The sequence below is a fragment of the Podarcis tiliguerta genome (assembly GCF_965153285.1).
Source record: "Podarcis tiliguerta genome assembly, chromosome: 2".
Classification (NCBI taxonomy): domain Eukaryota; kingdom Metazoa; phylum Chordata; class Lepidosauria; order Squamata; family Lacertidae; genus Podarcis; species Podarcis tiliguerta.
The window spans coordinates 91,053,258-91,079,397 of record NC_139535.1 but is presented as its reverse complement, the minus strand read 5'-3'; the positions used below and the strand labels follow the sequence as shown (position 1 = coordinate 91,079,397).

The following is a 26,140-nucleotide window of genomic DNA, read 5'->3' as shown; positions in this document are numbered from 1 at the left end:
GGTTACTTCAAGGCTGGATTACTGTAATGTACTCTTGTGAGGCTTCCCTTGCACCTAATTTAGAAGTTGCAGTTAGTACAGAATGCTGCTGCACGATTGCTGATAAGAGTGAGACTTTGCCAGCACATAACACCTGTGTTCAGTGCCAATTTGCTACCGGGCCAGGTTCAAATTGTTAATATATAAAGCCCTTAGCAACTTGGGACCAGTCTACATGCAAGATCACCTCATATGCCAATTCAACCACTTCAGTCTGTAGAACTGGCACTCAATATTTTAGTGTGGCAGCATCTACACTTTGGAATTCCCTGCCTATTGATATCAGACAAGCACATTCACTGTGCACTTTTGGCACCTACCCAGATATCTAGAATGTTGATGTGTGTTTTAATCTGTTTTTAGTTTATTACTGATTTTAATTTTTTGTATGTTTTAAATAATTGTTTTTACTGATAATTTCATTGCTTTATTCTTTTTGTAAACCATTTTGAGGGTTGTTGTTTTTTACAGTCAGGTGGTATATAAATTTTATGAAATCAATCAATCAAATAGATTACATTCTATAAGTATTCAATATGCTGTGATTACACCATATTTAAATTACACTGTAGTGTAATGATTTGCATTGCTGCATTCATGACCTGGCATTTTAAGGTGAAACAGAAGAGCCACTCTGCTGATCCATTCAGGGAGTATGTTATTTTTCACTTGTGTAACGTATTCAGTGGCAAATGGTTTGTATACAATAGCTTCTCATAATAGTAGTAGTAATAATAATAATAATTTATTATTTATACCCCGCCCATCTGGCTGGGTTTCCTCAGCCACTCTGGGCAGCTTCCAACAAAATATTAAAATACAATAGTCTGTTAAACATTAAAAGCTTCCCTAAACAGGGCTGCCCTAAACAGCCCTTCTCATCTTGCAAACTCATAAATATGAACAACCTAAAGTAATGGTTGACTCCATTGAGTACAGTAAATATAATAAAATTAAGCATGTGCGTTTGATAACTGCTGAAGGAGAGCAAAAGTGTGTTCTCTTCTTCAACAGCCCTCACCCCATTTACTTTTCTAATGAATAAAAGTATATTCCAGTTTAGTTAAAACCTTCAGTCAGCACAACAAATACAATTAACATTTATAAATCACAAAGGGCATTTGGGGAAACAATTTTAGAGGATACTGGAGGTAGGAACTGTTTCCAGATAAACATAACAAAGGAATAGACAAGTTTTTAATCATAGATCCATGGGTGCTCACAGCTTGTGTAGTCGACAATTTCTTCTGGTGTGAACCATAGGTTGATTTCAATCTCAGCATTTTCTACAGAGTCACTGCCATGAATTATATTTCTGAAAGGGCAATAAAGTTGAAAAGAATTTGATCATTATGGTAATCAAACAGAAAAACATAGAAATAATAGTTTTATTGGCTGTTATGTTTTGACAAATGGACAGTAACCCCTCCCCACATATTAATATACTCCATATACTGCAACAGAGAAATGTCTTTGCTGGATGTAACGTGAAACCCTTGTGTTTCAGTAATTGTTTGCTACTATAACAAGCTATTTCTTTTCCACTCCTTTGCACCCTCCTAAGACAAAATGTTTATTTCCCACAGGGGCATATTAAACTGTGTGCAAAGTTTCCAAGTCTTAAATTTAAACCACAGTCCAAAGTTTTTAGAATGCTACTTGTTAGACAAGCCTATGGCACTCAAAGGGAAAAACAATATCGCACAATGTATTCTTTGTAAAGGAACTCTGAGGTGCTACAACAGCAGTGTTTGATGTTTTCAGCAGGCCAGCCTCTCTCCATAACCAAGGCCATCACATGCAGTAGCATAAGGAAATGTGGCAGGAGGAACTATGGAAAATACAGGCACTGAGATAATGAAAAAGGCAAAAGAAGCAGGGGCTTGTTAGGCTTGCTGTAATGTTGGGGAGCTACTATAAGAAGCACCAGCTGTTCAGGTCATAATTATTAATTTACACTCCAAATGTCTTTTTTAAAAATACAGTCATACCTTGGAAGTCAAATGGAATCCGTTCCAGAAGTCTGTTTGACTTCCAAAACGTTTCGAAACCAAAGTGCGGCTTCTGATTGGCTGCAGGAAGCTCCTGCAGCCAATCAGAAGCCATGGGAGCCCCATCGGATGTTCAGCTTCCAAAAATAGTTCACGAACCGGAACAATCACTTCCGGGTTTGCAGTGTTTGGGAGCCAAAATGTTTGAGAACTAAGCTGTTCGAAAACCAAGGTACGACTGTAGTAGTAGTAGTGTCTTGATGCAGACACTTATCACGCGCACTACCGCCACTGACAATCTCCTGTTCGTGGCAGCAACCAGTCCCCCGTCCCCCCTCTGAACTACCCATGTATAAGATGACCCCTATTTTTATACATTACTTCATTGAAAAAAATCCTTGTCTAATACACAGAAAAGTACTGTACGGTAATAATAATAATAATAGTAGTAGTAGTAGTAATAGTAATAATAATGCTGCACAGATATAATATTTGTATCCTAACTGCATGTATACTAGAACTAGTTAGCAATTCCATTTTGTAAGACAACAATTCGGAATTTACCTGCCAACTTGCACACAGAAGTCACCACGAATTGTGCCAGGTTTGGAATCTGCAGGATTAGTTTCTCCCAGCATTACTCTTCCGGTCTTAACTATGTTAAGGCCTTCCCATACCTTCAACAACCAAAGAACTGAGATTAAAACGATTCTTGCAGTAAAAGAGTAAAAGTCAGTATATCACAATATTCTCACCAACTCCACCACCGTGTGAATAAGACAGCAGTATGCAAATGGCCTCTCGGAATTTACCCCATCAGTGGACAGAGGAAATTTTGACTCAGCTGTAATTAATAGAATTTGGTTGTAACTAATTAAACTTTGAAGCTTTCCATGGGCCTGTATGGACTGTGACCAGAACCAAGTACAGTACAGTGGTACCTCAGGTTAAGTACTTAATTCATTCCAGAGGTCCGTTCTTAACCTGAAACTGTTCTTAACCTGAAGCACCACTTTAGCTAATGGGGCCTCCTGCTGCCGCCAAGCCGCCGGAGCCCGGTTTCTGTTCTTATCTTGAAGCAAAGTTCTTAACCTGAAGCACTATTTCTGGGTAAGCGGAGTCTGTAACCTGAAGCGTATGTAACCCGAGGTGTATGTAACCCAAGGTACCACTGTATAGCCCATTTAAGCCCCACTGGTTTTTATGGGACTTAGATGGCCAGAATGAATGTGTTGCTCACAGGAACATATGAAGCGGGCTCTTACTTAGCAAGACCACTGGTCCATCTGTTCCATCCAGTACAGTTTACTCTGACTATGAGCTATTCTGTTTCATTTGGTAGCCTGTGGGCGGGGGGGGGGGGTCCCCTTCTGCTTTTGTGGCTGAGTGCTGTCACATTGTGTATGTTGGTGAGTCAGCCAGTCAAATTTATTTGCTAAACACCAATAGCCATCACAAAAATGCAAATTTTCCAGTAGAGGGATACATTTTAACAGAGGCGATCCCCAACACATTGGACCCCAACTTGTGTGATAATTTTATTATCTCATCTACAGTGGTACCTTGGGTTAAGAACTTAATTCATTCTGGAGGTCCGTTCTTAACCTGAAACTGTTCTTAACCTGAGACACCACTTTAGCTAATGGGGCCTCCTGTTGCCGCCAGAGCACGATTTCTGTTCTCATCCTGAAGCAAAGTTCTTAACCCGAGGTAATATTTCTGGGTTAGTGGAGTCTGTAACCTGAAGCATCTATAACCTGAAGTGTCTGTAACCCGAGGTACCACTGTATTGGACTGCTAGAGAAAACATGATACCTTATGTGTAACATATTATCCCTACTAACCAGTAAGTGACAAATTTTACAATGATACACAGTGAACAACATCTTCCATTTCTCTCTCTCTCTGGCCACAGATGCATAAATGAACATTTACAGTCGTACCTTGGTTGACGAACGGAATCCATTCCGGAAGTCTGTTCAATTTCCAAAACATTCGCAAACAAAGGCACGGCCTCCGATTGGCTCCGGAAACAATGCCAACAGCCAAAACGGACGTTCAGGTTCCAAAGAACATTCGCAAACCTGAACACTCACTTTCGGGTTTGCGGCATTCAGGAGCCAAAATGTCTGAGTTCGTCAACCAAGGCGTTCATCAACCAAGGTACAACTGCACAGGCATTCCATTGCATCTCTCCTCTGAACATAATGTGGGCGTAGTTTAGAATCTCAAAGCAGCAAATGCTTTCCCCATTGCACCAACGGAGAGCTAACAAGTCAGACACACATTTTAGATTTTTCTCTAACTACCACTCAAACATAAATAACGTGCTCATATAGTCCCTTAAATAACGTGTGTGTGAAAAGTAAACAAACCACCATGTCATAAAAGCTCTGCTATCTTGTGAACCTTTCATTTTGTGTATTTTATCCAAAGGAAGTTTGTTCCTCCTCTTATCAGACAGTAAAGCGCCCATGTTCTCTAACTAGTACAGGCAAAATACTACATTATGGGCCAAAGCAAGTATAGTGCTAAAGAAAAAAAAATGTTTGACATTGTTTCCAACCCCTATTGCTTGTAACACCTTTCAAACTCATTGCTTTATTCCAATATAATCTTAAAGAGCTCAGCAGATAGTTTCACAATTAGCAAGAAGACATGTTGCTCAAATCTGCCAGCAGTTTTTGTTGCTGATGGGTGCTTATCCACTTTTACAACAAAGGAGGGGGGTTGAATTGAACTGTACAGTGGCAGTGAATCCGAACCAAACGATTGGGGTTAATTTGAACATGTAGACGTAAGAAGCAGATTCCAGAGTACTGTAGCAGGAAACCCCCCCCCCCCAATCATTCAGTTTGTACAGACTTCACACACACTCACACTCACACACTACATACGCTACACTTCTGTTATAAATTCATAGAAAATCAACCATACATCAGATTTGCACTGTTCCACTTTTATTCTACTCCATATCTCAAGGACTAGCTAAGGGGGGTGACCTGGTGACGGTCAGCCATAATCCCCTGTACTGCACCTGGAGGGGCATGACAAGCTAGATAAGCATCCTGATGGGCTCAGACTCACCGCCTTCATGAACACAATGGACTGCATATGGTTGTATATTCAGGGCAGACAGCAACAAAAGGACCATGGCCGGATTCCCCTCAGGGGGAAGGAAACTGCACCTTTTCTTTGTTATTCACAACTGGTTCATGGGAGGGGGAGAAAGGAGGAACCAGCCAGGTGACAGGACACTCAGGTTACTACCACAACTCCTCCCTCAACCCCTCCTTTCTGTAATGTATGCATGATGTTTCTGGGGGTGGGCTTGACCTAGAGGAGGGGAATTTCAAAAGTTTTTATAAGGTCTTGCACACCATTGTTCTGGGTCTTTCCTCTCTCCTGCGAGTGAGAGGAACACCCTGCTGCAACAGTACAATAAAGGCCAAGCCTACAGGCTGCTGATTTGCTCCAAGTTACTCTGGTTGGTGTCTTTACTTTTTGTCCAAGGGAGCCCTCGGATTTTTCCGGTAACAGTACATTTACAGATCTACTGCCTCCTATTTCCATTCAAAAACTGTTAATTCAGGCAGGCCACTAACTCCAGGTGTACGCTTTGACTTATACAGAAGCACATAAACTGTGGCTGGGTCTGATTTCTATATCCTTGAGTCCCTCCACCTCTCCACCATGCCCACCCACAGTCATAATTTGGATGCCTGCATCCATTGTGAATTATCAAGTATGGACAGATTGTTAGAACCGAGAGATGGCAGAGCCTAGGATGGTCTGGGCACAAGATGCAGTTTTCATCTCTCAGGTAGCAAGATGCTGTGACAACGACAGCATCAGAGCTTGGACAATGCACTGAAGGGAAGGCAGCTATTTTTGTAATTCTCGCAGGCCTTGCTCATCTAGAAGAAGATAGAGGGTTGGGAGGGTTTTTTTTACACTCGTTAATATTGCTGCACAGTTGCTACTTTTAACGACCAATTGCTATGGGACGATGGGAGTTATCCCAAGGCAACAGTGCAGTTTTGTACATGTAACCTGTGTAGTTGCTATGATCACTGCTTATTTTTATTTTATTGCTATGTGACAATAAGATTCTAATAGTGGTTATCTAAATGGGGCCATAGTTTGCCAACCTTTCAAAGATCTGGGGTTACAATTAGATCAATTAATTGTCCTTTGGCTGATTAACATTCCATGCCCTTGTGAACAGGTTTGTGGGAGGGCGTTGTTGGTTGGTTTTTGTTTTCATTATACGTTTTGTGTTCTCATTTTGTATTTTTGTGTCGTGAATTGCCCTGCAATCTTTGGCTGGAGGATGATATACAATTTTAATTAATTATCATGATTAGTAGTATTAATATTGCTAACCCTGAAATTCTCCATTTGAAAAGAAATTAAAATGCCAGTCTTTCCTTAGAACTATACTTTCTATTTAGGCAATCACATTGTGTTACATTTGTCAATCATATTTTGAATCTGGGCATTATTTAAAGTGGTCTCTTTTTATTCTATTTAAGGAATGGAAGCACTTCCACATAAAAATGTAGAAGTTAGGCTCTTGGTGATATTGTGGCCTTGTCCATTATTAGTATCACAGGTTTATTATTATTATTATTATTATTATTATTATTATTATTATTATTCAGAGGTTTAGAACAATCATATTGTTTTGTTTCCTACCACAAGAATACATATAGCATATATTCTGAAGATGCAACCAAACTGCATCTCTTTTCTCAGTGCTTGCTGCATAAAGTTCATTTGCTTTTTAAAGAAATCAAGGTTATTTGCTGAAGACTTACCATGGCTACAACAGGTCCAGAGTGCATATATTTAACCAGCCCAGCAAAGAATGGCCTATCCTTCAGGTCACTGTAGTGTTCACTGAGAAGATCTTCAGAGGCCTGCAGGAATAAAATGCTTAGCATAAGAACTTAAGAGCATCTTAAGGCAAATAAAATTAACTACAAGAGTAGTATTAATCCTTAAATTGCACGCTTGCTTGTCAAATATTGGCCCTAGCGCTTTATTACAATATTGGTTTAGCCGGCTAGTACAGATTTTAAACAATATTTATTTTGGTTCATTCAGCAAGATGATTTCCACTCAAGTTAACTGAACACCTCCAAGAAAATCTGAAGCATTAACTTTAAAATATACCTCTAAGGACACACCTTTCTGACTAAGGACAGCTGCTTACTAAAATTAGAGTACTCAGCGTGGCTTTACCTTCTGCTAGATATTGGAAAGGATCCAAAATATTACCGGAAAGTTATATTGTAAAATAATGGATCAGTGGTGTAGTGGAGCAGGAATGAAATTTGGCTATAGCACAGTTCCAGAACATTTCTTTCAGAGCAAGAATCATAACAATAGCTGCCAAAATTCCAGGGTAATTGACAGACCCTCTGGCAAGTGAATGAGGCGATAATGAGGCTTTTGAATTTTACTACAGTTTGTGACATATTAATGTAGAGGAAGTCAGCGAATAAGGATTAATATAAAGGAAGTCTGAGAATCAAGTAGATTCTTCTTTCTTTTTTTGGGGGGGGGTACTTCTTCCTTGGAGGGGTGCGTACTTCGTGCTAGTACTTCGTGCTAGCAGTATCAATGGAAACATTTATTTGCAAAACTGTTTGCATTCCTAATTAAAGTTACAGTATTTTAAAGTAAAGTATTTCTGTTCAGAGTCCGCTTTGACACAACAGACTGATAAACAACGCATGGCAATTCTGCAACAGAATAACAATGCTTGTCAATACCTCGGCAGAAACTTACATGCATGAATTTCATGGCTACCAGTTTGAATCCCTTCCTTTCAAATCGCTTGATAATTTCTCCCACCAAGCCCCGCTGTACTCCGTCAGGCTTGATGGCGATGAAAGTCCGCTCAGCAATTGAAGCCATTGTCCTACTGCAATAGGAAAGCAGCGATATGATCAAGATCTAAATCCTGCTATGGCAGAAGTCTGGAAGGTTTAAAAAGTCTCAGTCTGTTGCAGCATTATGCAGTATTAGACTGAGGACAACCCATCAGTTAAGTGGATTAGGCGCAGTGTACACACACTATTCATCTTACATCAGAGGATAACCAGCACAGCAGTGGTCCCACAAATGTGCCAAATAGCTGCATATACAGTCAGTTTAGCACTGAAGAATATAGAAACATTACAGTCAGTTAGAAAGGAGTTATACTACAGGTGTACTCCAATTTACACAGAAACTGAGATATGGATATAGCCTGGTTCATAACTTTTGTCTGGTTTTACAGGCATTTCCATGTGTTCTCATAACAAAATTACGACACTGAGCAGATAAATGTGAAAGTTATCCCCCCACAAGGCCCAAGATACTAATTACAATTGTTCAACTTGAAACATGGCAATTTCACTTTCCAAGTAATACAGAGGGGCCATATTGCATATAAGACCTAATGCCTGAATGAGGATTATGTATTTCACTGTTCGTACCAACTGAAACTAACAGAAACCTTATATTCAGTTTGGTGTTTTTAGGATCAGAGTAGTTACAGATCAAGTTTTTGTACATTTTACTGATTGATTGATTGATTGATAATAGTTATTTTACTGTAAACAGTATGCAACGTTGTAAGCATTTATAGGCTACATGTTTCTGATATACTTACTAAATTATATTTATTATGTGAAACTTCAAAGAGCTTTTCAGAAAAGTGCACATTTTCATAGGATAGAGAGAGATACACCTCAAAGGTCATCTAGTTCAACCCCCGTACGCAGGAAATGCTCTACTATAGCTTCCCTTACAGATGGCCATTCCAGTCCCTATATATATATCAAGGATACAGAACCTTTGGCCCTTCATTGGTCGGTGGACTCCAAATCCCATCAGCCCCTGTGACCACCAACTATGTTGGCTGAGTCTGATGAGAGGTTCCCTATCCCTGCTACAGCTTCAATAGGAAGAGTTTCTTATAGTTATATTATTGTACTGCATTGCATTATTTACTCATTTCACAAAAAATAGACACAGTGGTACCTCGGGTTACATATGCTTCAGGTTACAGACTCCGCTAACCCAGAAATAGTGCTTCAGGTTAAGAACTTTGCTTCAGGATAAGAACAGAAATCGGGCTTCGGCAGCGCGGCTGCGGCAGGAGGCCCCATTAGCTAAAGTGGTGCTTCAGGTTAAGAACGGACCTCTGGAACAAATTAAGTACTTAACCCGAGGTACCACTGTACTGCTTGACTGTAAAAAAAAAAAAAACATCTCTTGAAATAGTTTCCAAAAAGAATGAGACAATTAAATTTTCAGTAAAAACAGTTGAAAACATTTAAAGCATTAAAAAAATTAAAATCAACAGTAAGCTAAAAACAAGATTTAAACACTTGTCAACATTCTACATATCTGGATAGGCTTGCCTAAACATATGGTTTCAGCATGTGCCAAAAAGAGCACAGTTAAGGCACCTACCTGTGGTCAATGGGCAGAGTTCTGAAGTGTGTCACCTGTAACAGTGCTAGTTCTGCAGACTGAAGTGATTGACCAGGCCTATATGGGGCATGGTGATCTCGAAGGTGAACTTCGCTTCCCTAGAGACTTCTCAAATGCCCATGTGCTTGCTAGACACCCCTCCCTCCCTGCCTCAAATGCCTACACACTGCCCTCTAAGTACACTAATTCCATAAATCTTCTCCTGCCTTCATCTCACGCTGTCATCCACATCCCTTTTCTGACAGCTTCTGCGGCACTGCTGCTTCTGCCACACCTTATGACCTCTGAGACATCTCTGTCTCTTCCCCCAGCCCCCCGGGTTTCCTTGAGCCATCTCTCCCACCCAGTTGCGCGCCCGTACCTGTCTGCCTGCCGTTGTGAATCCGCTCGTGCTGGTGGCTGTGGTAACACTGTCGCTACTACAGCCCCCAGCCTGGCTACAGCCCAGCCTCACAGTGGGACTCCTTCAGGTACATTCCCTTCTCACCATACCCATTAGCTGCCTTAGGTCTTCAGCTTATTGGCAAAGCAGGGACAACTTCCTGGCGCTTTGGGCGCCATCTGCCGCCGGCTTCAAAAACTGCTCCACAAGTTTCTCAGACTGGATTGCTGGCATCCATCTGTCTTGAGACAGACAATTGAGTGAGCCTTGGGGGTGAAGTTAGCAGCACTGCAACAAGCTCCCCAGGGCGCAAAGCTGGAAATAATAATAATAACAATAATAATAATTTATTATTTATACCCCGCCGCTCTGGGCGGCTTCCAACAAAACACTAAAATACAATAACCTATTAAACATTAAAAGCTTCCGTAAACAGGGCTGCCTTAAGATATCTTCTAAAAGTTTGGTAGTTATTTTTCTCTTTGACATCTGGAGGGAGGGCGTTCCACAGGGCAGGTGCCACTACCAAGAAGGCTCTCTGCCTGGTTCCCTGTAACTTGGCTTCTCGCAGCGAGGGAACCGCCAGAAGGCCCTTGGCGGTGGACCTCAGTGTCCGGGCAGAACGATGGAGGTGGAGACGCTCCTTCAGGTATACTGGACCAAGGCCATTTAGGGCTTTAAAGGTCAGCACCAACACTTCGAATTGTGCTCGGAAACGTGTTCTCGGAAAAGTGGGTATGGAGGTCCTGGGCTGCCCAGATGACAAGGCCACCCCTGCTGGCCTCGCTGATGTGGTCCAAAGTAAAGCACAGCAATATGCTTGGGCACTAGTTGGCTGTAGGATTTGCAGCAGGAGCTGTACAAGGCACCATCCAAACATCTTGGGGACTCCATTCCAGATTTGTGTAGGCTTTACTCCTTAGCATTTTCTTCTCCCAAAGATACCCTGCAAGGCAGCGGAGGTCTAGGATCAGAGTTTTCCTTTTCCTGGATGGGCCACCTTTCCAGATTGACCAGCCCCATCTGCCCCTCACTTCCCTCTACAACACATAGAAAGAATAATAATAGCAATAACAATAATGATATGTTAAAGGCATTCTCACCCACCTGGAGTTTCAAGCCTTCCCACTGTTACCCAGGTAACAGCAACCAGGTAAACCTCAGGACTTCAGGTTGGCCCCAAGGCTTTGTCAATCCTACTAGAGACTGGGAGTATTTTCATCCTGATTTTCTCCCCACGCACAAAGTTTGTGAAGAGACTAGACAACACCAGCTATTTATTGAGCATGCAGTCTGATGCATTTGCAGGGAGATTATATGCCATTAATGGATTAATTAATCACGTTGTTGTTTACTTTATTTTCCCAGTGCAACCCAAAGCAACTTACAATAAAACATTATGTCAAGCAACTGTTATGTCATACTTTCAGTGCATTTCCCCATCACTTTCCTTATTGCAAAGAGAGAGAAAAAAGTTTTGGAGGGAAGCAGGTTTGTTGAGCAAAGGCACCATATTAACTTTAATTTGCTGGCATGTTCTTGAATCCCACCCAAAACTAGCAGCCAGGATTCTATTCCCTCTTTAGCATCCTCACAAGCTGTTTGTTGTCACCTTTCCACATTGCATAGTATTGATATAATTTTAGTATCTTCACCTCATTTATCCTTTCGCTGCTTGCTTCTTTATTTGTACTGTACTTCAGCCTTTTGCCATTTGTCTTTTAATCCAATAATTGGATTGATCCTTGGTCTTTTTTTCTCCTTCCTGTGGTTGCCCTTGATCCTTTTATCCTCTGCCCTTTAACACTCAAGCTGTGATTCCAGACACAGGAGTACCAGCATTTTCAGTGTGGCTGTTCCTACTAATAAAAGTAATGTCACCACCATCTCTCTCTCTCTCTCTCTCTGTACATCCAGTGTATGTATTTCCTTCCTATCATTTTAACAGAGAGAAAAACCTAAAATGGCAGATTTTCCTAAATGCAGACTTCCCATTTCTAATAATCTGTCAGTATTTTTCACCCAGAACTTTAAAAAGAGTTCTTATTGCTTTTGCTTACCATAGTTGTATCTGGAGGTGGGGATTAACCATTTCCACCTACACACTGTGGTCCTGATGAAATCCATGCCCCACTGAAGCGGCCATTGGCACCAAGTAATAAAGCACCCTTTTAGAAATAAATCCGATTTACGTGGAGAGCGCAACCAAATCCTGATATCTTATGGTATTCACAGATTTCCAATGGTACAGTAGAAGTCCTTAGCTGTCCCCCAACTCAGGTTGATTTGAAGGAATAATAATAATAATAATAATAAATAATTTTATTATTTATACTTCACCCATCTGGCTGGGTTTCCCCAGCCACTCTGGGCAGTTTACAGCATATCTAAAAACATAATAAATAATAATTTGGAGGAGCCTCCTCTTTTCTAGTCAGATCAAAATTCAGTCCTCCATTGCAGACTGTGCAGTCTGACTCTCTTCAGACCCAAGAGGGCCATACCCGGTGCTTCATCTTCTTCCTCTCCTGTACCCTCCAGCTCCCCACTCCCCAAAATCAGGCTTGGGGATCCTCTGGAGCATATTCTGGAAGATATTGTGGGGTGGGTTGAGGGAGAGGAGAGGAAATGGAAACAGTGGATACAACCCTTTATAATTATTTCCAAGTGACAGAGGTATGAGTCAGAAGTACACATGATACCTGTAAAGCCCATTTGGAACACAATATTTCCCTCAAAGAATTATGGGCACTGTAGTTTACCCTTCACAGAATTACAATTCCCAGCAACCCTCAACATACAGTGCCCAGAATTATTTGAAGAGGGAAATGTCCTTTAAATGTATAGTGTGTACACAGCCCATGTGGTAGCCGGCTTGTGAGGGAACAGACCCTTCATGTCACTTTTGGAGAGAGAAGTTTTTTTACTCATTTCATTTCAACCATAATGAAATCATTGTTTATTTTTTTCTGCTCTTTCCTTTCCTGCAGTGAAAGGCTATTAGCTCCTATGTGAAAGCCACCTGCTGCTTATTCTGGCAGCATGACCTATTATTGGATTAGAGCATGACCTGCCCCTGATCTAGGGTCATCCAGACTTGCCTTCATACTGTGCTTTAAAGCTCCCTGTCTGAGCATTTTTTTAATTATTATTTTTTGGCCCCAGTTCTTCCCCCATGAAACCTGCGCTTTACTGCTGAATTGGAGCAGACATGCTATGTGCAATGTTATTAGCATTATCTATGTGGAAGCGGGACGTGGGTGGCACTGTGGGTTAAACCACAGAGCCTACGACTTGCTCATCAGAAGGTCGGCGGTTCGAATCCTCGTGACGGGGTGAACTCCCGTTGCTTGGTCCCTGCTCCTGCCAACCTAGCAGTTCGAAAGCATGTCAAAGTGCAAGTAGATAAATAGGTACCGCTCCGGCGGGAAAGTAAAAGGCGTTTCTGTGCGCTGCTCTGGTTCACCAGAAGCAGCTTAGTCATGCTGGCCACATGACCTGGAAGTTGTATGCTGGCTCCCTCGGCCAGTAAAGTGAGATGAGCGCCGCAACCCCAGAGCCGGTCACGACTGGACCTAATGGTTAGGGGTCCCTGTACCTTTATATGTGGAAGCACCCCAACACATTTTGAACCCTTTGCTGGCCATAGGTGCCAGCTCCCTGGGGCCCTGGGTGCCCGAGCACCCACAAAACTCCCCATGAAGGGGCTGTGCACCGGCAAATTTCGGCGCCAGGGCCATGCACACTGCATAGCACTGGCATGCACGGCCCCGGGCACTCACAATTGCAGGGCCAAGCTGTCACTCCTGCTGCTGGCAGAGGAGCCTCTGATTTCTACACACAAGCCTATTGAGTTTTGGGTGATCACAGCATTGGAGAGGGAGGCACTGTTGTCTGTTAGTGGGAGGGATCGTGCTTGTGCTCTGTATGTGGGGAGGAGTGACATCCATGCTGTCATTGGGCATGGATTGGTACTTTTTCTGCATAGGTAACTGGAGGTGACATAGTGTCATAGAGCTGGAAGGGACCCCAAGGCTCATCTAGTCCAGCCTTCTGAAATGCAGGAATCTCAACTAAATCTCAACTAAAGCATCCATGGCAGATGGCTATCCAACCTCTGCTTTAAAACCTCCGAGGAAGGAGAGTCCACAAGCTATCGAGGGAGTTCGTTCCACTGTCAAACAGCTGTTACTGACATAATGCCAAGGACCCTGTTGGAGTGGCTGATAGCTACCTTCTAACAGTATTATCTTGGTCTCTGGTTTGCTGCTGGAGTGCATATGATTAGGACAATATCATGCACTGGCCTTCTCCTGGAACAGTGGGATTGTAGGATCAACATACCCAAGCATGATGTCCTTAAATACTCCTTGTGAATGACTGCCAGGAAAGCACCTTGATCCATGATTATGACCTTAAAGATTAAATCTTGCACTGAGACTCTGCGCATGCAACATACCAGATAATTTGAACCTCATGGTATGCATCTTTAGATAATGTCATACTCTTAGCTAATTCTGGGATCATGGTGGATTTTCTGGAATGTGCTCTCCCAATCTGATTCCTTCACTGTTGCCAGTGTACGAATGATCTAAAAGTCATAAGTCAAATGGTAAATATTCAACTTGCTAGCCATCAGCTTGAAAATACACTCTACCTGTGATGTTTAACCATTTCCAAACATTAGATTTTTAATGACAGCTTTTATTCTTGCCTTACAGTCACCTATATCAAATTGCCCATGCAAAAATACTGGATTGAAAGTCTTTATGCATTTTTGAGAGTGAATAAAAAAAATAAAAGTGATTAATCCAAAGGCCACATTATAGCTCCAGCCAAAACATATTATGCCAAGGTACTTCTTCCAAGTGGTATTTAATATACCCCCATACCTGTTGATTTTTATTTGGAGTCCTGTGGATTCTTCTACATAGTCAGCCTTTGGGTGTGATGTAGTGGTTAGAGTATCGGACTAGGACGTTGGAGACAAGGATTCAAATCCTGACTCGGCCATGAAGCACACTGGGCTAGTCACTGCCTCTCAGCCTAACCTATCTCAAAGGCTTGTTGTGCAGATTAAATGAGGAATGGGGAGCACCACACCACCTTGAACTGTTTGGATTGATACGGAAGGGGGGGGCATGTCTTCTTCACCTCCTTCTTCGCTACAATATATCCATTTATTTCCAACTGTCAATGACAGAAGGGACTAAAATCTATAAATCATAGAAAATCAATGTGCCAATTTCTCTAGAACTCCATGACACCTTCCCTGTCCTCCATAATCCCTCAAGCAAGGTGTTAAGACCCTAATCCTGTCAAATCACTCTGCCTGGCCTTTCCTCTGGGCAATGCCAGGTGGTAGACTATGCATACATGGACCATTGTCTTCTCATCACCTGGACTCAGGATGTGCTTATCTATGCATATCTCCAGCTCTGCATATTCCCCCCTCCCTCCTCCATATGTTAATTCTGTGTAATGATGTAATCTGTGTAACCCAACCTCTTCTTAATGTATTCATGATGTAACTGGGATGTATTTTGCACTGTATTCTGGGACATGGAGGGAAGTTTAAAAAGTTCATGCCACCCCTTTCTCGCTGTTCAATCTCGCCTTGAACCTTATTGCGCAATAAACATGGATCTTCTGCAGTTTGCTCCTGTCTCCGGCTGAACTCATTTTCCTCCGCAGGGACCCGCGGACTTAGTCCGACGAGCTGGGTGGCAGAGCAGCCTCGCACCCAGATTTTGCCATAACAGGATGGCGCCCGAACGTGGGGCTGGAGGTTCTCCTGCGTTGCTGACCGGGGGCCCCAAAATCTTCAGCCGGCTCCGGGCCATTTTGCCTGGGAAGATCCTTTGGACCCCCGGCCATCTTCCAGGTGGTAATCGAAAGCCCCAGGAGTTCAGCCGGGGAGCAAAGAGGGATCCAGCCGGCTTATTCATCAATCCAGGGATCATAATTGAAGACGCGTGAGTATAAGGGAAATCAAGTGCACTGGTGGGAAGGGGGTGGAAGTCTCCTGGCAACCAAATTCTCTGCCCTCCTCTCTATCGTTCTTCTCACCTTTCTCTTGGTCTGGTTAGTGAGAGAGACCGTGGACCGCTGCTCAACCCGAAAGGGGGTTCTGAGCTCTATTTCTTTTTCTTAAAACTCCAGCCAGCCGCACCAATTGGGAACCCGAACATAAGACGGAGAGACCCGACTTGAAAGATAGACGACTCTCCGCAACGGGTGTCCCCAGTTGAAAGCAAGGGGTTGGAGCTCTCTTTCCGATCTTCCCTAGCGTCCTAACAAGAGGCAGGAAGTGGTCTGGCTTTCTATCTCAATCCCAGCCGCACTGGTCGGTGCCACGTATCGTGCGTGAGCCCGCTTCCAAAAGCAAGGGGGATTTTCGGTTCGAAACTCTGTCCAGGGACCACCCGATCTGGCACCGCATGGTGCGGGCGTCCAGTAGGGCCCCTTTTCCTGAGATTGTGACGATAGGTAGGAGGTTGCCAGGAAGGACAGCCCAGGAGGATTGGGCGGGCAGAGTGGAAAGGAACCCCAGATTATGGAATAGTAAGTAAGGATAAGGAAAAGGAATAGAATAGTTAGAGCTCGTTAAAAAAACCCCCATAGGAAGTTGCCAAGCAACAGGAGAAACCCCAAAATAAACCCCTATACAGGTTACCCCAAATCCTAATCAACCCCTCTCTTTCTCCCGTCCCTATCCCAGACACCCCCCCCAAAAAAAGGAAAAACAACAAAAAGCAACAACAGCAACGCATGCATATATAAAAAGGGGTACCCAGACAACCAAGCGTTGTGAGCCCTGCCAGTTTGATTAACTGGTGGTGTGTTTGAAGAGGCAAGGAGGCTCATAAAACCATGTGGGACCTTCCTACTAATTTCACTTAATGAAGCCAAAGGAAGCGGCCCAACTCCTTGCAATAACCAACTAAAGGATGAGAATATATATGTTTACATGTTGTCTGTTATATGTGTTGTCTGTTAATTCATATATGAGAATATGTATGTTTACATGTTGTCTGTTACATGTTGTCTGTTACGTGTGTTGTCTGTTCCTTCTGTCTCTGACAGACTGCCTTTCTTAAGGCTGCATAGTTTAAACTACAAGCTTGCTCCAAAATTTTAAATCTAAGAAAGCCATGTTGGGCCTTATCAATCTTAAACAAGACAAAAATGAGAATGAAGTGTGCAAATGTTTGTTATTTGTGAGAGGCTCTAAAAGAGTTTTCCTCCCAAGTGGTAAAATCCTGTATATGTGCTACTTGCGTTCTGAAAAGAGGATTACCCCACCTCCTTCCTAAGTGAGGTGGGTGATTTTAAGTCTAATGGTAAATTATGTTTTGTTGTAACTTTTGAGTTTGTGAGTACACCTGTGTTCCAGTCTATTTTGGAATGTGAAGTTAACCTAATGTTTCTGCTGCAAAAGCCTAGTTGAGCACAATTGCTCTCTCAAGCTAAAATGCAGTGTATGTATTAGATTAAGCATATTCCTATGAAAGTATGGTGTTCCTTCTAAGAAAATATCTGAGTCCAGTTTTAACTTTGATTTGGTTGGACAGAAGAGTTATTGTAAGGCTCCTGATATCAGTCTCTATAAGACTTCCTGGTCTCTTTTCTTAGAAAATGCCCCCCTTGTCTCATTCTATCTCTTTCAGGTTTTTTTCTTCTTACTTCTGTGCCAGGTAAATTTACTCCCAAGTAAGCTTCCTTTAAAGGAAACTGCAAAGGGGGGGGGGGCATAGATTAGGCTTACTATTCCTCTGCAAGTTCAGGAAAAATTGTTCACTTTTGTATTCCTTTTAAATCAAATCTATGGCTGTTTTAACTATCCTCTCCCTATCTTAGGAAAAACGTTCACTTCAATCTTCACTCAAACTAGCTTCAAGATCTGCTAAAAGGGTTATGTATAAAGTTGGGTACTTTTATTTTCCTCTTCCTTAGTACATGGTAGGAGCATAGATGTTTCCTTTCCCAGTTGTAAATCTGTACTTAAATGTGTATGTCTCTTTGGTAGTACAAATCTTGCTGTGAAATCTTGCTGTGAACCCTATATTTTGGAGGGTTGGACTAGATGACCCCAGGGTCCCTTTCAACTCTCCCAATTTGTGGCTGTGTGGAAGGACATGTGTCTGCAAGCATTGGAGGGTAATTCTTAAATTCTAGTGTCGTGATGGAGTTGAAATCCAGCCTAGCTTTGCTCTTTAGTTTTAAAAGGTGAGAGGTGAAAGCCATGATGTTTTGAAGCAGAACTGGTGAGGTCAGGCATTTAAGTGATTACAGTGTTTATCATTTTGTCTATTTACAAACATCAGACTTAAAAGTCTACTCAGAGTTTAAGCACATACAAATTCATAATCAAGCAGAATCAGCCTTTACCATCCTGTAAATAAAGGGCAGGAAAATTTGTCTGCAAATGGTAATGCTGAAATGAATGAGAATATTAAGATCTTATGAATTCTGACTCTCTGGCCATTTTTCCCATATATAAGGGCGTGGCATTGTTCTGCAAATGGCCAGAGGGGTATTAGCCCTTTCCTGTACATAAAGGAAGCAGTCGTTTTGCTTGGGCTCCAATTGCTAGCTTTGGTGAATACTTGAATTGCTGAGGTGTTTTTTTTGTTTGTTTGTTTTAAATCTAACCCTATTTTTTAAAAAAAATCTACTCCTTACCCTTCCCTTCCTTTATTCAAATGGTAATTTAGCCAAAAGATGCAACAATTCCAATAGTAGAAAAGGTTTGCTGAGACATGAACTCTGCGCATGCACAGAGGCTGGATCAGCTTGAAAGAGAGAGAGAGAAAGAGAGGAAGGAGGGTGGAAAGGAGGTTTGGAGAGCGTGTGCTGCAAGGAGAAACCTTGGAACCATTGAGGGAAATCACCCTTAATGTGTCTTTTGCTCCAAGGGCTACTTAAGACAAAAGGGTTAAGTACTGGACCATCAAAAGTCAAGAAGTTGCCAAGTTTCAAATCTTAACATGCCAAAGTCTTTTCACAGGTAAATATCAAAGCACTCCTACTGTGAGTTCCTCTCCTGAGTAGTTCGCCTCCCCAATGGAATTTAAATTTTATAACAGTTTTTTGTTTTTTGTTTTTGTGCGTGTGTATGCCTATACATTTTAGGAACACCATTTCCTGACAGACCTCTCACATGAAATAATTTTCCCTTTTAACAGGATATGTGAACCCCACTAACAAAGTGTTTGTCCCTTCCTTTCTCCCACAGCACAAATGATAATGAGGGGATGCAAACAGTGATTTAAATACTCTATAAAAAGTAACTGCATTTGTATTTCTTTTTGTATTTCTTCCCCTAAAGCCAAACAGTCACTTTCTTTCTGTTCAGCAAAACAAGTCTGAATCCCTGCTAGTTGATCTCCCTCTATCTCTTTGTGGCTTTGACATTTTTCTTAGGTTACAAATAATCTGTTTTTCATTTATTAATCAGTTGTTCACTGGGTTGTTAGAATGCCAAAACAGGTTACTTCAGGTTTTTTTTTAATTTTGTGTGTCTTAGCATTTATTTTTCGTTCCTCATAGGTCATTGTGTGTGTGTGTGTGTGTTTGTGTGTGTGTTTTACTTTTGGGACATGTCCATCAAATATTGAAAATCATTTTAAACCTTTTTTCCATTGTTTTCCCATTTTTTTGTCCAGTAGTAATCTGCGTGGTTTTGATAATATCTTTGTATTATTTAATAATAATTCTTTTCTGAATCTGATGTCTTTGTGTCAAGTCCGTTTTCATCTGAATGGTAATCTAATTTTTTGCTTTTTTACTTTTAACCTTTGTTGTATTTTTACAGTTCTCTTTCTATGCATGTGGAATAATTTTTTATTTAATAATATGAAAAACAAGAAGAAAAACTAAGTGAATGAAAGCAAACAAACTTAGCACATAATAACAGTAATTATATGAAAATGTGATAATAATATTAAACTGAGTAAAATGCTTAACTTGCTAAGATAACTCAAGGAGATTGGGGGGGGGCTTTTGCCCCTTCCTTTTTCTAACTCTGTCTTTTAAGTCCCCAAAAACCCTGCACCCTTACAGAATGTCACTTCTACAGATGTGCAATGATGAAAAAGCAGCAACAACCCCTCAACTCAGTTCTTCACCATCACAAGACCTGCAACAACAGACACAAGAGTTTCAAAAGGCCCACAGCTATCTCTTTAAAAGGATATAGACTGAGGGGGGAGTGAGGGGGGGGAGTTGAATTCCAAGGACATTTTCTCACTTTTTAACCTTAAGACTGTGCTCCAGCATTGAGAAGATCACAATTGTCTCAAGATATGCAATTGATATTTAATTAGTTTGTTTTGTACTATGTGTTATTATATAGGAATGTTGAAATGTGCCTTGACAGTGTGATTTCCACAAAGGGGGGGGGGGGGGCTACTTTTTGTCTGTAATTGTTTTATGTTTAATGTCTTATTCCTTACACCCCAGTGGAGGATTCTCATACATTTTATGTGTTCTAATAGACCAGGCTATTGTGTAGTTCAATGTTTAGATTGTCCCACCTGGCACTCTGCCAACTCTAAATCCTTTTTTAAAAAATGTGCTAAAACTCAAGGAGAAGCTTCTAAGATACATGAAGGTGGATATGCTTTGGTTTAGCAGGAATGGTCCCTTATAGAGTTAAATTGACTCATTTGGAGAAGTGCCCCTTTTAAGAATGGTTTTGTTTAACATATTGGCTTTGAAAAGTTGAGAACCATGGGGCAAGATAAATTCAAATTGGACTCTGTTAGAATTGGGCATGTGTATCCAGGCTGCAACTAGCTTTTGGTCCTTAAGAGCAAGCGAACAACTTTCCATGAGTGCAAGACCAGAGCCTGCAATAATAAAACCCCATTGAATGGCCAAGGCAAAGACGTTTCCCTCACGATATGTCCGAAACCTGTGCCAGCTATGATGAGTGACAGGCGACATGGTTAAATGAAAGCCCTGAGGGGATTCAACAGGATGTGTTACTATACCACTATGCCGGTGTGAGACCACAGAAGAGCTAGCTTGCACCTGAAAACACAAAAACGGTGGGGCTAAAAAGCAAGCTGATTTTTTTTCCAGTCAGTAGTGGACCTTCCTGCTAAATGTAAGGCATACACCACTATAGAAAATGTTTCTCCCAAGAGCTAGAATGACACAAGTAATTTAGTAACAAAATACAACAGATGTTCTTTTAAGTAATATCCTATATCCAGCTATCTGCACTGCTATACTTGCAAATGACCGTAAGAGGCATGGCTTGCAAGTCCCTTTCAGGTTTGCATAAACCCACACATCTGGTACGGTTGATACAAAGTCATTATTTAGCGCATATCTATATAACACACGTACATTGTATTGCTCTGTGTTGCTCCCTCCTTCGCTGCCCTCTTCTACCTTCCCAGACTATGTACAAATGTGGCAAATGGGGGAAGGGTAGTACAAGATCACCGAAATCTAGGGTGCGGAGAAAAGATTTGCAAGTTCTTACAGAACTTTAATGCAAATCTATCTCCGAATGGGGGACTGATACGGAAGGGGGGGGCATGTCTTCTTCACCTCCTTCTTCGCTACAATATATCCATTTATTTCCAACTGTCAATGACAGAAGGGACTAAAATCTATAAATCATAGAAAATCAATGTGCCAATTTCTCTAGAACTCCATGACACCTTCCCTGTCCTCCATAATCCCTCAAGCAAGGTGTTAAGACCCTAATCCTGTCAAATCACTCTGCCTGGCCTTTCCTCTGGGCAATGCCAGGTGGTAGACTATGCATACATGGACCATTGTCTTCTCATCACCTGGACTCAGGATGTGCTTATCTATGCATATCTCCAGCTCTGCATATTCCCCCCTCCCTCCTCCATATGTTAATTCTGTGTAATGATGTAATCTGTGTAACCCAACCTCTTCTTAATGTATTCATGATGTAACTGGGATGTATTTTGCACTGTATTCTGGGACATGGAGGGAAGTTTAAAAAGTTCATGCCACCCCTTTCTCGCTGTTCAATCTCGCCTTGAACCTTATTGCGCAATAAACATGGATCTTCTGCAGTTTGCTCCTGTCTCCGGCTGAACTCATTTTCCTCCACAGGGACCCGCGGACTTAGTCCGACGAGCTGGGTGGCAGAGCAGCCTCGCACCCAGATTTTGCCATAACAGGATAAAAAGGTGGGTGATATTACATGCATGCATGCAATCAATCAATCAATCAATCATACTTCCACCCTATACCGATTTACCTAGGAGTAAGCTCACCAAACAAAGTGTTATTTCTGAGTAAACATACATAGGATGGTGCTGTAAATAAATTGCAAGTCTTTGCTGCTCTCTAGTGGAAAATGCAATAATGGGTTTTACAGCACAGCACTGATAACTATATACTTGAAATAAAGGCAAGAATCAAAGGTAATTTACGCGTACCCCTAGATTATTGTGTGAGCACATTGGTGCTTCCTCAATCCTCTTTTCCAACTGCTGCTTCTGCAGAAATATGTACAAGGTCGTTCTCCATTCATCACTTCCCTCACTGTTGATTTCTTAAGCCTTGTCAAGCAGCAATATTGTGAGCAGAAAACTCTGCTGAACATGCACTTGAGGTCATTGATACTACTGCAACTCATATTTAGTTTTTGCAACCAGAAGCTTCATTGCTTGAGAGTAAGAAGCACTACAGCTACAGTTGTCTAACTGTACCCCTGATACCAGGCAGGCAGCTGCGCTGTATCCATTTCAGTGCCTGCTTAAAACATTTTTGTTTAGGCAAGACTATCCAGAGATGTAGAAGTAGTTTTTGAAGCTACTGTGGATTTTAATATTATTTTAATGCTTTAAAACAGGCTTCCTCAATCTTGGCCCTCCAGATGTTTTTGGGCTACAACTCCCATGATCCCTAGCTAGCAGGACCAGTGATCAGGGATGCTGGGAATTGTAGTCTCAAAACATCTGGAGGGCCGAGGTTGAGGAAGCCTGCTTTAAAATATATTTTAAACTTTTTTTACCAAGAATTTTATTGTTTTTATTCTATATTTTTGTAAACCACTTAGATGCCTCCTTACAATCAAGTTGTGTATAAATTCTGTTAAATAAGTCATTCCCCTTAATGCTGAATCAGAAATGAAAACCCAGAAAAAAATATACAACCTGTTTGGAAATCTGTGTTCATGCTACCTGGGAATTCAAAGGGACTTCCTTCTGAGTAGGCATGTTTAGGGTAGCAGCCTTCTTTAACTTTAAAAGTTCTCCACCTATGAAAGATTCCATTTTCCACCTCCTGACCTAGAGCTTCCTGTTTTCTACTCTTGATTCATGATGCAAGTGAAACTAGGGTCCTTTGCTGATTATGGAAAAAGCCACACTTTTTGATTAGATGGAATATAAGCCATGAGCAACATTTATGTATTCTGAGCTTTTTAAAGTGCTTCACTATTAAATAATAAAACTATGCTAAAATTGGCATGAACTTAGTGCCAATGAAGCCAAAAAACCACTCCTGGGTAAAAAAGTTGACAACACAATCCTATACAGTACATATTTACTCAAAAGTAATCCCTACTGAACTCAATAGGACTTTGCTCCAGGTGAGTGTGCTGGCTGGGGTTGTTGCAAGCAAAGGGTGATATCCAAGTATGTCTGTCTACTAGAAGAACTTCCCTTTCCTCTCCTCCCCACTGCAGCACCACACATGCCCTACAAATCTGCTTTGGAGGGTTGGGGGACAGTCTAGAAAAAATAATTTGGGGCTGCAGGGAGAGTTAGAGAGGAAGGGCAGGTCTGTGAAGGCAATATTGGATATCACCCAAAGTCACTTGGCCTCATTGATTCTTAATGTCATGGCTTCTTGGGGAACCGCAATGCTTACTTTATACATACATTGAAAGAGCTTGGGGCAGTTTTATTAAGTGATGCATTACTTTAAATAAGTTAAAGCCTAAGCATAAATGGGCCTGTAGTAACATCAATTTGGGTTCCCTGCACTTTTTTTTTTTTACTGCCTACCCCACCCATATCCCATATCCTTCTGGTCAGTTTGTGACATTTCAAGAAAGCCAGGTACTGTAGTTGCCATTTTCTCTTATTAGGTTCTCTCTCATGCGCTACAGATATTTCCCTTGAAAATGTAACTATTCAGTGATGAGAAACATACTGTATTGAATGAAAAGCAAAAATATGAATATCCAGTGCTCTGGCAGGACCAGTAGAGGGAGCTCAAATTACCAACACATGTGAACGGTTAATATAATAAATGTTGTTGCTTGCACAAGCATTAATATAGACCAGGGTCAGCAAACTTTTTCAGCAGGTGGTCAGTCCACTGTCCCTCAGACCTTGTGAGGGCCCGGACTATATTTTGGAAAAAATAATAATGAACGAATTCCTGTGCCCCACAAATAACCCAGAGATGCATTTTAAATAAGAGGACACATTTTACTCATATAAAAACACGCTGATTCCTGGACCATCCCCGGGCCTTAGTTTGCCTACCTATGATATAGACAAAGTCAATCCTAGCTGTCAGAAAGTCTGTTGGTTACTTTAAAGTTTAAAAGACTTAAGCAAACTTAAGAGAGTTAGAGAATGAGATTTCAACATTCAAGAAAACAAACAAACAAAAAAATATTATTTGAGCTTGCCAGTTGCCCAAAAGAATTCTCTGCAGCATCAGTACCATAATTTGTTTTGGCTATAATGCCTTTGGCACTTCTGAGTTTTGTTTTCACAGGAAGTTTCCAGCAGAGGCAATAAGGAAGCAGAATCCGACTACAGTGCGAAATTGCCACATACATAATCTCTGCTTCACGCCCATGCGACAAACTTGACCTAGTGGCTGGAATGCATTCAGAACATCACAAGACTTAAGTTTGGACACACCCATCATTTTCCTTCCTCTCTTGCTACCACTCTGCTGCTTCTGAATAATAATAATAAAAAGACAGATAAGTCTTCTTCTTGTTCTTCTTTTCCCCAGAAGTCCAAAAGGCCCCCCCTTTTTTTCTCCACTCCGTTTAGCACATGTCATTTTCTTCACAGACAACAGTTGTAAATGTTTTTAACAAGTTACAGGCTATGCTCATTCCTGTTCTTGGCTGTTTATACTTTATAAAATCCTGTAAACTGTATTTTAGTACCTTTTTCTTTTGCCCTCTGACATTTTAGAGCATACTAGATTTTAATTGTTTCTTACATCATCCCACTTTCTCTTGAATCTGTTGTTTTAACCCCAGCCAAAAGGAGCCAAAAGAACCCCAACCAAATTTTGCTCACATTCATTCCTAATTATCTTTGTTTTTCTCCCTTCCTCATCCCCAGTGTCAAAACGTATATTGCAAGCACTTTGGGGCTGAGACTTTTATTTTCAAAACATCATTCTATAGTGTGTTATATGCATGATGATGTATAAATAACGTGGGCTAAACACACATTGTGAGGGTTACTGCAATCCTAGCCACATTTACCTTGGAATAATTAAACTCAGTGATACCATTTACAAAGACATGAGACCGGTCCTCTACCTGATTACATTTAGGCAGGCAACAAAAAACATTTTTTATTCTGCTGGACTTTTAATGGTTTTTAATTTACTCGTTCCATTTAGCTCAGTTGGTTAAGAGTGTGGTGCTGATTACGCCAAGGTCATGGGTTCAATCCCCTTACAAACCACCTCCACTGAAAAAGGGTTGGACTGGATGATCCTTGGGGTCTCTTCCAATTCTACAATTCTTTGTATTTTCCTTTTGGCATTACCCTTTAATTCCCATCGGAGCAACTGGAGAAAGCAGAAGCCTAAATGTTTTCAGACTTGAATATCTTATTTTCTTAGTCGCCTGCAATAAATATATTAACATACACAACAACATAACACATACACAATTTGAAAAATTCCTATTTTGTTTTCTTCTTGGGATCCCCTTGCAAGGGGTCAAAAGCCAGTATAAATAGGTTTTCATTATATACAAAGAAGCATGCTTAGGATTGCATCTGAGGAAGTTGGGCTGTCGTGTCATCATCCTAAACGGTGCCACACGCTCTTGTGACTCTTTATGTGGATGCAAACCTCCTTGAATCCCTGTGGCGCTTGCGCCTGAAGAAAAAAGCCCACCGGCTGGACCTGAGGATGTCGGAGGAGGCATAGGCTCCCACGTTGCCCTATTTTCCCTCTCCCGACTCACTGACAGCACCACGGCCACGCCCAGGTCCTGGGGCCCCGCCCAGTCCCACGCTCACCA

General features: G+C 41.5%; 1 protein-coding gene across 6 annotated transcripts; it reads right to left on the bottom strand.

The window, feature by feature from the left end:
* Positions 1-689: 689 nt before the first annotated feature.
* Positions 690-26,136, bottom strand: NME1 (NME/NM23 nucleoside diphosphate kinase 1). Of its 6 annotated transcripts, none has more exons than XM_083430109.1 (6): positions 22,338-26,136; positions 14,796-15,015; positions 7,827-7,962; positions 6,851-6,952; positions 2,595-2,707; positions 690-1,354 (listed from the first exon to the last, which is right to left on the bottom strand). In XM_083430109.1, exons 3-6 carry the CDS (start codon positions 7,953-7,955, stop codon positions 1,237-1,239), a joined length of 462 nt encoding a protein of 153 aa, XP_083286235.1. In that variant the 5' UTR covers positions 7,956-7,962; positions 14,796-15,015; positions 22,338-26,136; the 3' UTR covers positions 690-1,236. The 6 variants fall into 6 exon arrangements, with proteins under 6 accessions (XP_083286235.1, XP_083286239.1, XP_083286240.1 ...); XM_083430113.1 differs by lacking the exon at positions 14,796-15,015 and having other exon boundaries at positions 23,085-23,250; positions 26,014-26,117; XM_083430114.1 differs by lacking the exon at positions 14,796-15,015 and having other exon boundaries at positions 26,014-26,120.
* Between the last annotated feature and the right edge of the window lie 4 nt (positions 26,137-26,140).

What these genes read in the sequence shown, in the direction of transcription:
- NME1 (XM_083430109.1), bottom strand. Translation starts at nt 7,955, where the DNA reads ATGGCTTCAATTGCTGAGCGGACTTTCATCGCCATCAAGCCTGACGGA. An exon ending in TAGCCATGAAATTCATGCAT is followed by an intron (nt 6,953 to 7,826) that starts GTAAGTTTCTGC and finishes TTATTCCTGCAG; the next exon opens with GCCTCTGAAGATCTTCTCAG. An exon ending in TTCTGTGTGCAAGTTGGCAG is followed by an intron (nt 1,355 to 2,594) that starts GTAAATTCCGAA and finishes TTGCCCTTTCAG; the next exon opens with AAATATAATTCATGGCAGTG.